General features: G+C 38.0%; 1 protein-coding gene across 1 annotated transcript in view; it reads left to right on the top strand.

The window, feature by feature from the left end:
- LOC103472823 (ATPase family AAA domain-containing protein 2-like) overlaps nt 1-11,563 on the top strand; it is a 16,254-nt gene extending 4,691 nt beyond the window's left edge. The window contains exons 6-28 of the mRNA XM_017307297.1: nt 306-384; nt 469-588; nt 893-947; nt 2,089-2,151; nt 2,589-2,700; nt 2,860-2,975; nt 3,098-3,272; nt 3,448-3,536; nt 3,626-3,785; nt 4,001-4,091; nt 4,180-4,494; nt 4,584-4,701; nt 4,816-5,002; nt 5,428-5,613; nt 5,776-5,911; nt 6,040-6,236; nt 6,652-6,811; nt 7,147-7,269; nt 7,474-7,560; nt 9,023-9,415; nt 10,092-10,225; nt 10,998-11,126; nt 11,454-11,563. Coding sequence (XP_017162786.1) covers nt 306-384; nt 469-588; nt 893-947; nt 2,089-2,151; nt 2,589-2,700; nt 2,860-2,975; nt 3,098-3,272; nt 3,448-3,536; nt 3,626-3,785; nt 4,001-4,091; nt 4,180-4,494; nt 4,584-4,701; nt 4,816-5,002; nt 5,428-5,613; nt 5,776-5,911; nt 6,040-6,236; nt 6,652-6,811; nt 7,147-7,269; nt 7,474-7,560; nt 9,023-9,415; nt 10,092-10,225; nt 10,998-11,126; nt 11,454-11,486 — 3,258 coding nt within the window. The 3' untranslated portion in view covers nt 11,487-11,563. The remainder of the gene's footprint in view (nt 1-305; nt 385-468; nt 589-892; nt 948-2,088; nt 2,152-2,588; nt 2,701-2,859; nt 2,976-3,097; nt 3,273-3,447; nt 3,537-3,625; nt 3,786-4,000; nt 4,092-4,179; nt 4,495-4,583; nt 4,702-4,815; nt 5,003-5,427; nt 5,614-5,775; nt 5,912-6,039; nt 6,237-6,651; nt 6,812-7,146; nt 7,270-7,473; nt 7,561-9,022; nt 9,416-10,091; nt 10,226-10,997; nt 11,127-11,453) is intronic.
- Nucleotides 11,564-12,193: the final 630 nt, after the last annotated feature.

The raw sequence follows: 12,193 nt of genomic DNA, 5'->3' as shown, positions 1-12,193 counted from the left end.
ATGGATGGATGGATGGATGGATGGATGGATGGATGGATGGATGGATGGATGGATGGATGGATGGATGGATGGATGGATGGATGGATGGATGGATGATTTCACTGAGTAGTTTTTTTCTAATTATTTTTCATAGTTTCCCAAAAACAATTACAAAAACACTWAAACAAAGTTTTGTGATTAAACTGCTGTAAAATGTTACTTTGAAATCAAAACTTCTAAACCCTGATGTAATTTTGCTCCTTTTTTAAATAGGTATCTCCCTTAGTTTTATTAATGACATTTAAGCTGTATTTATGTATTTATAGAAGATTGCCTCTGAAAAACAGAAGTCAATAACACCAGAACCGCCGCAAACAGACCTCATTGACACCACAGATGATACCGGTTTGTACAAACATGAAGCAGTGAAGGAGAGGAAGAAACAAGATGGGTGTTTCATCATACTTTSTTCTTCTGTGGTATTTCCAGTTGATGATGTAGATAGTGGTATTGGAACAACTGCAGATGAGGACAGTAACTGGAGCGTGACTGAGAATTTTGACGCCACACATATAAAGGCCTCGTCTCCTTACCAGGGACCCAAAAGAGGTCAGTTCTGCTGTGTCTGTACTCTGAGCACAAAACATATGAAAAATGAACAGCATTTTGTCTAAAATAGTTAAGCACAGAGCAAGACATGAAATATTATCTTGTTAAATCTAGTTTAGGAGAGCTTATGTCAAAACACACAAAACACAAAATGTAACAACACAGCTGTATCACTTCCATTTTTACTTTAGGAAGGAACAATGAACCAGATAACAAGGAATACAATCATTAGTCTAATAAGATTTATTAAAATACTAAAAAATCAACCCAGTTCTGGATTTCTGTTCTGTTCTGTTCCTAAAAGGACATTTCCAGGTCAGTCCATCAGGAAAAAGCGTAACACGCAGGCGAAACTTCAGGTGAGACCGTGGATTCAACACTCTCTCTTCTTTAAGCAGTTTGAAAATTAATATAAGAACAAGCATTTTTTTTAAATACACCATTAAACCCATCTAAATAAGCTCAAATTAGATGGAAATGCACTTGGAAGAGAGTGACTGCAAATATTAAAAATAAGAAATCTAATTGTACTTTAGTTTATTATAGACAACTTTCAAAAGCACTCCAAAATTACATTCAACTCTTTGCTGACTGGTTAAAAAAAAGAAGCAAACAAACAAAAAACTATAGTTTTTTATTGTATTTCCTAAATATGTAAGTGATGTGGCTCGTATTACAGAAATATATTGTTGTACTGAACCTGTTCAAGGTCAGGTTACTGCAAATCACGTTTTTGGAGTGTAATTCTGCTTTAATTTACTGAAAATATTTCTCAGTTATTCMCACCTTAAATTATGATTCAGTGAAATATTTTACAAACTGATCTTGTTTCTCTTTGGTTGTTAAGARACACGTGTGTGTTTTTGTATAACCTTCTCATTACTACTAATTTTGACCATTTACTGAATAATTTAAAACAGATTTATCTACAGCTATAAGTTTTAATAAAATCATTATGAATGATCGTGTGCTTTCTATACTTTTTTGCTATTTAAAATTATTTTTTCATTGCAAAAATATGATGCAATTGTAATGATTTTTAAAAACAAGATGATCACAGCAACAACCACATGACATAATTTGGTTGAAAATTTAACTCTGGGTCTTGTGGGCTTGGGCAAAGTGGTTTCACATTGGAATAACTGGTTCTTATTRTAAAATTGTTMAATACATGGAAAACTATTTGTTTCTATTGACCCCTGAAACCACTTACCAAAACTGTTCAGGTCTAGTGAACCTAGGTATTTTAGTCTCTATGAAAAATATGTTCCTCTGTAGGTTAGAAAAAAACATGACCATAAATATGATAATGTGGGAAAAATAATTTTTTTAAAGTCATTGCAACTATATTTGTTCCCTCGTGGAAAAATTGCAGTTCAAATCCATCATTCACGGCCCGTTGATGCCAGGAATGTGTGTTTATTTTATCTTCTGACAGGAACTGCTTCTTTTCTGCTCAATCTGAGACACATATTTGTTTACTTCTTCTCTTTCCATCAGGGCCGCTCAGAATGTATGGTCGACTGACGACGCTGATTCAGATGATGAAAAGGCCTCTAGCAGGTCGGCAGAGACAATGAATCTCTTCACTGAGAACTGTAACGAGTTCTCTCTTTTGGTTTTTAGTGTCCAGTGTTAACAAAGACAGTAGAATAACTTTTATCAAAAAAATCCACTGGATCAGAATAAAAAAAGTCCAGGAATTAATTTACCATGTAGATCCTTTTATTTATTTATTTATTTATTTATTTATTTATTTATTTATTTATTTATTTATTTATTTATTTATTTTCATAAATAAAAAAAGGAAATCAGTTATTATACATCAACTCACTTGCAACTTTCTGAAAGTTGGTTAAGTTTATCTTTTATAATGTTGAACTTGCCCAGGTTTGACTTTTTAAATCTATTTGTTTACAAGAAATGTAAGTGCAGTTTCCCTTGATTGGTGTTTCTCCCCATATTTTACCAATTATCATGCTTTTTTAACTCCACTTCAGCAACTGCCATGCACTCGACCTGCGTACGGAGGAGCTTTATAGTCCTCGCAGAGACAAGCTGGCCATGGGAGCAGGTCTGGCAGACATTGATCCCATGGCTATTGATCGGATGGTAAGTTACAACACAACTATCATATCTGTCACTCACCGGTGTGAGATCCTCTATTCTGCACTTCAACATTTTTATTGTTTACAATATGTGATTTTCTTGCAAATATATATGTACTTGATTCTCTTTTTCCCTTCCTTGTTACTTTTATTTTCTCTTCAGGTGGGCTTTGACAGCATCGGTGGGCTGTCGGGTCACATCTCAGCTCTGAAGGAGATGGTTGTCTTCCCTCTTCTCTACCCAGAAGTCTTTGATAATTTCAAGATTCAGCCTCCCAGGTGAGTCACACAGACGATAAAGAACTTTACAGGATTTATGTTAATTCTCAAACACTAAATTATGTTCAGCTTTAATTTATTTAAACCCAAATAAAAAACATGGTTTTGTCCCTTTTTTTCAGGGGCTGTCTGTTCTATGGCCCGCCAGGGACTGGGAAAACACTGGTTGCCCGGGCATTGGCCAATGAATGCAGCCATGGCAACGAAAAGGTGTCCTTCTTCATGAGGAAAGGAGCTGACTGCCTCAGCAAGTGGGTGGGCGAGTCGGAGCGGCAGCTGAGGCTGCTGTTTGAGCAGGTAAAGGTAACTTTAAAGTTATCTGATGTTRCTGCGCTGCCCCCTTGTGGCTGGTTGCAAAGAGGGGTGAAAAAATAGGTTCAAGACTTACAAAGATTCAACAATGTCATCAGTTTTTGAAATAAAAACAAATACATTACATCAAAAACATGCTATGCTTTTGTTCGTTCTTTAGGCGTATCAGAAACGTCCCTCCATCATCTTCTTTGATGAGATTGATGGCTTGGCTCCTGTTCGATCCAGCAGACAAGATCAGATTCACAGGTCTTCATAGTCCTTAAATGCACATATTTTATCTTGATGCTTTTTCTGTGGCTGTAAATAATAACACATTTATTTTTAAACTTCTGCAGCTCTATTGTGTCAACTCTGCTGGCTCTGATGGACGGGTTGGACGGTCGAGGAGAGATTGTGGTGATCGGAGCGACAAACAGGCTGGACTCCATCGACCCAGCTCTGCGGCGTCCAGGACGCTTTGATAGGGAGTTTCTGTTTGGCCTTCCTGACAAAGAGGTAAAACTTTATTCTTTACTTACATTTCGTCATCTGCCTGAAGTTTCTAACTTAGTTTCTATAGTTTGCAAGTGTATATTTTATAAGAAGCTTGTACTACTATCAGTTAATTACAATTTTTGGAAGTGTTGAATATTGGAAGTGTTTAATTTTCAATACTTGTACAGTTTCACTGGAATTCTAAGCTGTGTAATTTTTTGCTCCTTGTGTTTCAGTCTCGTAAAGAGATTTTGAAGATCCACACACGGCTGTGGAAACCTCCTCCTTCAGAAGACTTTCTGGATGAGCTTGCAGAAAAATGTGTGGGTAGGTGGGATGAAAATCACATGCTGTGTAATTCGCCACATTTATTTTTTTTAATGAAGTGACCTCACCGAATCCTTAATTGCTGCAGGTTACTGCGGTGCCGACATCAGGGCGGTGTGCACCGAGGCGGCGCTGTGYGCCCTGCGGCGCCGCTACCCACAGATCTACGGCACCTCGCAGAAGCTCTTGCTGGACGTCTCCTCCATCTCTGTTAGCAGCTGCGACTTCGTGGCGGCTATGAGGAAGATGAAGCCGGCGTCGCAACGCTCCAACGCCTGCCCTACAAAACCGCTGTCAGCGGTGGTCCAGCCCCTGCTGCGCTCAGCCCTCAGCCACATCCTGGAGGTTCTGCAGAAGCTGTTTCCACACGCTGAGCAGGGGATGAAGAGGAAGAGGGAAACGGGTGAGTGAGTGCTGAATGCTGGAAGCATCTCTCTTGGGTTATTATATGGAATCAAATTCAGAATTTTTACATCTGTGTCTTTGTGCAAGATCTGACTTCTGGTATCTTCGATGATGGTCTAATGAGTAGTGGAGATGAAGGRACCTCAACCTGCAGCATTTCTGCTCCGTCCACCTCCCAGAGCAAAAACTTCCTGCATTTTGCTAGGTGAAACATCATCCTGGGCTGGSACAGAACTCTATCTAACATAAAACAATATGTAATATGTATGTTAACTTAAACTATAAATGCCTTCGTACTCTGTTCTGTTGGCTCCTGCAGGAGTGCTGTSAAACACCCAACGTCCCACCGCCCCCGAATGCTCCTGGCTGGTCGCCCGGACGCTGGTCAGACGTCCCACCTRGCCCCTGCAATTCTGCACGCCCTGGAGCGTTTCACTGTCCACAGCCTGGATTCTGCGGTGTTGTTTGGTTTCAGCTGGACCTCTCCCGAGGAAGCCTGTGCGCAGGTAATTGTTAGATAAGACCACACAGATGCTATCACGAATTCATAGACTTTATTGTAGTGCAAATTATTGAGCACCTATACTCATAGCTCAAGATGTGTGTATCTTTCTGAAGGATTTGATTTCCTGCAGATTTATTTCAAATTTGGATATGGAATGTCTAAATCAGGTCTTATTTTTCTAATTAGACTCAACTGCAAGGCTTTTACAGTAATGTTTAARCTATTTTATAMAAATGTTAATTTACACATWGAGGCTGAAACTTTGCTATTATATTTACCAACCTGCTCACCACAAAGTGAACTATTGTTCTTCAGCAACATTTGATGGTGGTTAAAAGAAACTGCAGAAAGAATCAAAAGAAATAACAGGACAATTTAGAAAAAAAACTAAATTAAAGCTTTAAAGTGAGTGTCTCCCCTTATCAGGTGTTCTGCGAGGCCAAACGGACATCTCCCAGCATCCTCTACATCCCCCACATCCAGCAGTGGTGGGACACAGCAGGATCAGCACTTAGAGCCTCGTTTCTCAGCTTGCTGGGCAGCATCCCCTCTTTTTCTCCCATCCTCCTTCTCGCCACCTGCAGCGTTCCTCACCAGCAGCTCGACACAGAGGTGAAGAAGCCTTAAAGTTTCTTTTACCTCTTCTGTGAATTCACTTATTTTATGCTGTTTCTTTGAGTTTTTATTGAAAGCAGGAAAACAAAGCCAGAAAAAATCATTTCAGGGAAGAAAAATTAACTTATTATACCTAAACATATCTTGTTTTATCATCAGATACAAACTCTGTTTCGGGAGGAGTATGGGGAGATATATACAATGACTGTTCCCTCCCGGCAGGAGAGAACAGAGTTTTTTGAGGATCTTATTTTGAACCAGGCGGCTGAACCTCCACCATCTAAGAATAAAGGAAGTATGTGACACAGAGCACCACGTATGTGTCCATGGTGCTTTGTTCCACTCATATGCTGACTATTKTATACCAAGCATTCAGTAACAGTTTAAAAAGTTAGCCTAATTCACCTGCTCATCTGCCATCAGTGACCCAGAACATGGAGATCCTTCCTGTGGCYCCACTTCCTCCCCTAAGACAGATGACCGAGCAGGAGCGCCTCCGTGTGGAGGAGCAGGAAGAGGACGTGCTGCGGGAACTCCGCCTCTTCCTCCGTAACCTCACAGAGCGACTGATGGTGGACCGCCGCTTCAAGGCCTTCACCAAACCTGTTGACATAGAGGAGGTAATCGCATCCTTTTTTTTTTCCTTTTTAAAAAAATCAAGCTCTAAGAGCAATAATTAAGCCAAACCTGTATAACATTTATATACATTTAGCATTTAAGATGAAAACATTTTTGTCTGTAAGTATGTTTTACCCAAAATTTCTCAAGTGGCATAGTTTTGGCTTCACCTCCTTCAAATTCACTAAATGAATGCTATGTTATTGCATTTTAGGCAATAAAGTGTTTATTTTCTTATTTAAAAGGGAATTTAATTATTTCCTTTTCATATTTAACTGTGTTTCCATTATTGTATAAAATGGCTTTTCTGGAAACCCTSTAGGCATGCAGTKTAAAACTAAAACAAAGTTAATATTAGGTMATTGTGCTCCTGCTGTTTTAGAAACAGTGTAAAACCATAAACTGTCCATCTTCCAGGTCCCAGACTACCTCATGGTGATCCAGAAGCCCATGGACCTCTCCACCCTGCTGTACAACATTGATGAACATAAATATGTCACCGTTGATGAGTTCTTGTCAGACGCAGACCTCATCTGGCAGAACGCTCTTGAGTACAACCCAGACAGAGACCCAGCAGGTGGGAGTAAATACATAATGAACTCAATGCTTTAAGGACATTTAAGAACCATCCGAGGTTTAATGCTGAGCATGCTTTTCAAGCTCCAGATGCTTTTGATGTGGGCTAGAAGTGACAAGCCCTTTGTATAAAGTGGTATCATTTTAAAATGACAGAGTGCAGAGCTTTTGAAGGAAATTAAAGCTAAACTATATATAAGGTTTTTTGAACTTTCTTTATTGAGTCTGCCATTTTGCTTTACCAAAAAATATTAGTTTATCCCTTAGAGTTTTACCTAATGTGAATTCACAGTTTATATATTTTAATATTCATGTGAAATGGTTTGCTTGAGTCAGATCGTCACATCCGTCACCGAGCCTGCGCCCTGAAAGACACAATGCGAGTCATCATCAGAGATGAACTGGACAAGGATTTCCAGAGGATCTGCGAGGAAATTCGAGAGTCTCGGCTTGATAGAGGTAAAACTTTGTTCACTGCAGCCAAACTACACCAGGTTTTCAGCATGGACTCCCAATTTTATTCTTACAAAGGCTATTTAGTTCTGAAGTAATAAAACATCCCTTTGAATTAAAAATGTCTCCTATGATATGTATTTACATAGTCAGTGCTTTTTTTTTTTAAAGCTTCCAACCCATAAATTAAGACTTTTATTTTTATGACAGCATTATCCCACAGAGGCAGAGCTACTCTAGAGTTGACCAATGGCTTCTACAACTCTGTGTTCCCCAGAAACAGCACTGGACCTCAACGTAAGCCTTGATAAAAATTCTGTCTTGAAAAGACAATGTTACTTAACACCAAAATGTAGCTTTTTTAAAGGTTTAAACTATCAATGGTTAGTATTCTTCCACAAAAAAATAAAATACTTGAATGGGTAATTATTTTTGCTCTTAACTTAAATACAGTCGTATTCAATAAATTAGAATAGCATGTCGATGAGAGTCATTTGTCWAATAGAAAGTGCCTTTTGAAAAAAACAAATCTTTAAATGGGTATAAAATGTAGTGTTCATTAAAACCACAGTTCTCTAGTAAAATTATTTTTCTATTTTTGTCTGACATATGATTCTAATCTTAAATGTGTTTTTATTAGCTGTAAGCGAAACTTCATTTAACAGAAATAAAGACTTAAAATCCTCAATTTATTACAAGATGTAATAGTATTTTTTKGTGTGTGTGTCTGAGCTAAATGAAACTAAAACACGAGAGAATATTAGACTGCAGGTCTTGTAAATTAACTTTCCTTTCACATCTTTTTCAGGGCTAACCAACATGTTGCGCGAAAACTGCAGTAGTGAAACAGACAACTATCCGCAGAATAGCAATTTTACACTAACATTTCTGTTGTGCAGTTAAGCCCTTATGAGTAAAACACAGACTAACTATGTAGTTGCAGTTTTTGTCACAAGCAGCCATTATTGTGGTGAAATGACTGGACTTGAAGACGGTTTTTAAATCCATCTGTAKGCTGCAGGTTTAATAGCTTTCCAAGGTGCCTCTGTTAGCAAACTGTTCTCTCTTACTGGATAAATAATCATCACRTTGGCTTCAGACTTGACATGTAGCCTTTGCTATCGCTACTTTTGTCTCAGGTGGGCACTGGGTTCATTCACTGCATGAATTTCTAGTACTTGTCTGCCTTCCTCACTTTTTTTAGTCTTCATTGTAGTTATGGAAATTAATAGTAATATTGTAAACTCCTAGCTAAAAAGGAAAAGCAAAAAAATATTGTTTACTTGGTTAAATTAACTTACACAAATTTACAAAATGAATATCAGGTTTATTTTTCTGGTAGCAACAATACAAAAAAGTCTAAGAAAATCAAACAGCATTATATTATGGAAAATACTTAATATGTATTCCTGTTTAGATCAAACTGATAAAAAAGAAACTATCTRCCATTTTTAAATTCATATTTTAGAGGTGAAGTAAAGGTGCAATGACAGAGAGCCACAGAGTTTTTATTTAAATGTAAACGCGTTAAAGTCACAGAACCGATGAGAAGAAGGGGTAGAATCTGCAGAGCTGACAGAAAGGAGAACAACGAATGAGAGAGAGAGTCTGCAGCTCAGGGAGAAAAGGCTAAAGCAGAACAAGAAGATCGAGTGAASAGAGATTCAGMTCCACTCCATCGTATTTCTTCTCTGTATAATGACCCTTCCAATCCTCTCKCTACCCTCAATCCCAACTCTCTTCTGACTTCTTTTTGCAGCACGTAAGAAAAAGTCTTTCAAATCGTCCCGAAAATCCAAGTGGAGCACTGGTGTCATTAAGAAGCGGCAACAAAAGAAGACAGCTTCAACCTCCTCAATGTCCAGCGTAACCAGTTCAGATTCAAGTACAGATGGGATGGGAAGGGAGAGTAGTTCTGTTGGCCAAAGCTCATCCAGTTTGTCAGACAGCAGCGATGATGACGAGAACATCTTCCTGAAGCTTAACAGGAACCATCGTGACTTTAAAGCTCTCCAAAAACGTCTAAAGCAAAGATTCAACGAGTCCAGCAGTAGCCGCAGCACTCCCAAAATTAAACTGAAGTCCAGGCAGCCTYCAAAGTCTGACCCAATCCGAAGGAAATCGTTGACGGAGTTTTATTTAAAGAAATTAGGTGTGTGTTTGTCTAAAAGAGGTTTGGAGTGAAAGCTGGACCTCTAACTCAGGCTGTGTSACCGCCCTGCTCTTGCCCTACTACCTGGTCTTCATGGGACTCTGACTGAGCTTCAAAACCCTGCAGTGTGCAAAACAGATAGTGAAAGTTCTGCTTCTGCTTCTGCTTTGCTTCTCCTGATGCTGCTGAGCAAGATCTAAAGAGCAAACATTTCACAGTCAGGCAGAACTCTGGGCACAGAGCCAAACTGGCACAAAGCTGAGCCGAGAACAGATGCTCTCTGATATTCTGTCACAGAAATAAATGTTCACTTTAAATAACTCAAAAGAGAACCAGTTTTTGATTTACCCCACAGGATTATTTTAGTTTGAAATGCTGGTGTTTGTACTTGTACCCTGCAAACAAAAAAGCTTTACCTCTTGTTTTCCTTAATGTGACTGGTGCAGGATAAATATATTTAGATGCAAACAAAAATGAAGCTTTAATTAAAAAAATATATAGGTTTGATATAAGAATTAAAGTTTACTTCTTAACTKTAATGTTATACGAAAATATATAATTGCGGTTATGTGTCTTGTCTTTGTTGTTTGCTGTGTGCACCCTTTAAAAACTGCAGTAAACCTTRACATCGTTTTTCAGCTAAAAGAAGAGCACCTTTCTTTTCTGTCTTCCTCAGAGAGGCAGAGAAAGACTGAGATGAGAACAAACAAGGCTGTTTTTGAGCAAATGCAGCAGTTCAACAAGAACAGATCTGAAGAGAGTGTTGACGAGCAAACACCCAACCTGGTAGTTGATCACAAAAAGCTCAAAGTAAGTTAACTCTGGCTATGTTTTAAGATGTTGGGCCTTTATTTTTAAAGATTTGCACTGCTAGCAATAAAATCCTGGCCATTTTTTGCCTGGGTTCTTAAAAGTCTGATTTAAATTAAGCACATTTCTACTGGGATTTTTTTTTGTAACAGACCAGGTCTTAGTAGTGCATAATTTTGAATTTAAACAAAAATAATCCAGCTTTGCTCATTTGGAGACTGRGAATTTTAACCATTCTACTTTGCTCAAGCTCCTTTTTTTGGAGAGTCTCTGAATAAGTTAGCAACTGTAAAATATCCTAAAAGTGCCTGATACCGGTTAGCGATGATCACCCTTTTCGGGAACCAAGAAATGGAGTTCCCTTGTACTTTCTCAAAACTCAAAATTTGATGCATCATATTTATATCAATGCATGTTGAAATGTCTATTTCTAAGTGCTAATCTAAAATGACATCCCAAGCCTTAGCCCCGCCCCTTTTTGCTCTGATTGATCCTGTGAGGGTTCTAACGAGAAACAATTGGTTAAAAATATCTGCACATCTTTTGGAACATTTAACTAATATTTCACATTTGAAATCTATTATCAGTTTTAAATACACATTAAATACAATTTGATCATGTAATTTCTAAGTAACTGGATGTAGATTTTACCTTTTTGTTTTATGATGTTAGTTAAAATGGAGTAATCGTGGAGCTATATGAATGAACTGAAATGAATTAAAGTAATGTGTTTGCAGCTATTGTTTGCAGTCATTATTCTTGTTTTCTCCAGGAGCTGCTGAGCAGAGCAATAGTTAAAACAGAGGCCGCTGAGGTGGAGACTCTGGAGAAGTTTTATGCTCTGTTGGCTCAATCCATCTACAGACACAGAAACAACTACAACAAGACAGAGCTCATTAAGGTACATCAACCCCTCAGCTTTGTTTATTCAGGAACCTTTTAGATGGAGGCTACTTAAAAGAGTTCAGAAGTTGCTAAAGKCTATCACATGCTAATGTGTTATTTTAGCTGTTACATGATTTTATTATGGGCAAGTTGAGGTAAAAGCTGCTCAGCTAAAATTCATAGTTTAATGTTCCACAACATAACTGCCGAAAGACAAGTTTTGGTTTTAGATGACTGTAAAGAAAAAGAAAAAAGCAAACTGATACTTTGTAGAGGAGTTTATTTGGCAAAACAAAATGCAACTGGTTTATTTAATTATTTATTTTTCCTCTTTTTYCTCTAGGAAATGAAGAAGGAAATTGAAAACTTCTCCTGAGCTATAATAATAAAACCCAAGTAAATTTAAATGTAGTTTTCTTTTGTTTTTATATTAAAGTGACAGTATTAATATGAGTTGTTTGAGCTTTAAATCATCTTATAATGTTATTCCCTAATCAAAAACATTCTTGGAGTGTTGCTTTGATTGTTTCATGCATGTTTGAGAAATCATTTAATTTCCCTTGGCAACCATTCAGCAGTGCAGAACGCTTGGGGGGCTGAGGATGAAGCTCCTCCTTGGAGCTGCAATTTTCAAACTTCCGAGCTACCGCCTCACAGAGCACTTCTCCCACGTGATTTCCCCTTTCAGCTCCTTCTGACTAGCCAGCACCAATTAGCAAACACCTGATGGAACTGTGCATCTGCTGAGCTCATTGTATGAGSTACTTYTCAGTGCAACATTGGTAAAAACATAAACGGGTTAATAGAGAAGGAATGTTGTGATGACTTCCTGAAGACGGAAAGTTGGAAGGAGTCAGAGGCCCATTCAAGGCGTTAAATTATGAAGTTGGTTTTTTTAAGTCATATTTGAGATATGCAGCACTTTATAAGGACTGAAGGTGACATAGTTACTTGATTGTTCTACAAAATTTTACTATGTAGCTGGGAAGCACATGATACTGCCCCTTGAAAGTATATTTATAAATTGTAGCAAWAATTCTAAATACCTCAGTATTTATAGTATTGCACCATATTCTCTAAAAA

The sequence above is a fragment of the Poecilia reticulata genome, linkage group LG11, assembly GCF_000633615.1.
Source record: "Poecilia reticulata strain Guanapo linkage group LG11, Guppy_female_1.0+MT, whole genome shotgun sequence".
NCBI lineage: Eukaryota > Metazoa > Chordata > Actinopteri > Cyprinodontiformes > Poeciliidae > Poecilia > Poecilia reticulata.
Note: the sequence above shows the minus strand (reverse complement) of the source record. Positions and strands in the feature narration are given on the sequence as shown.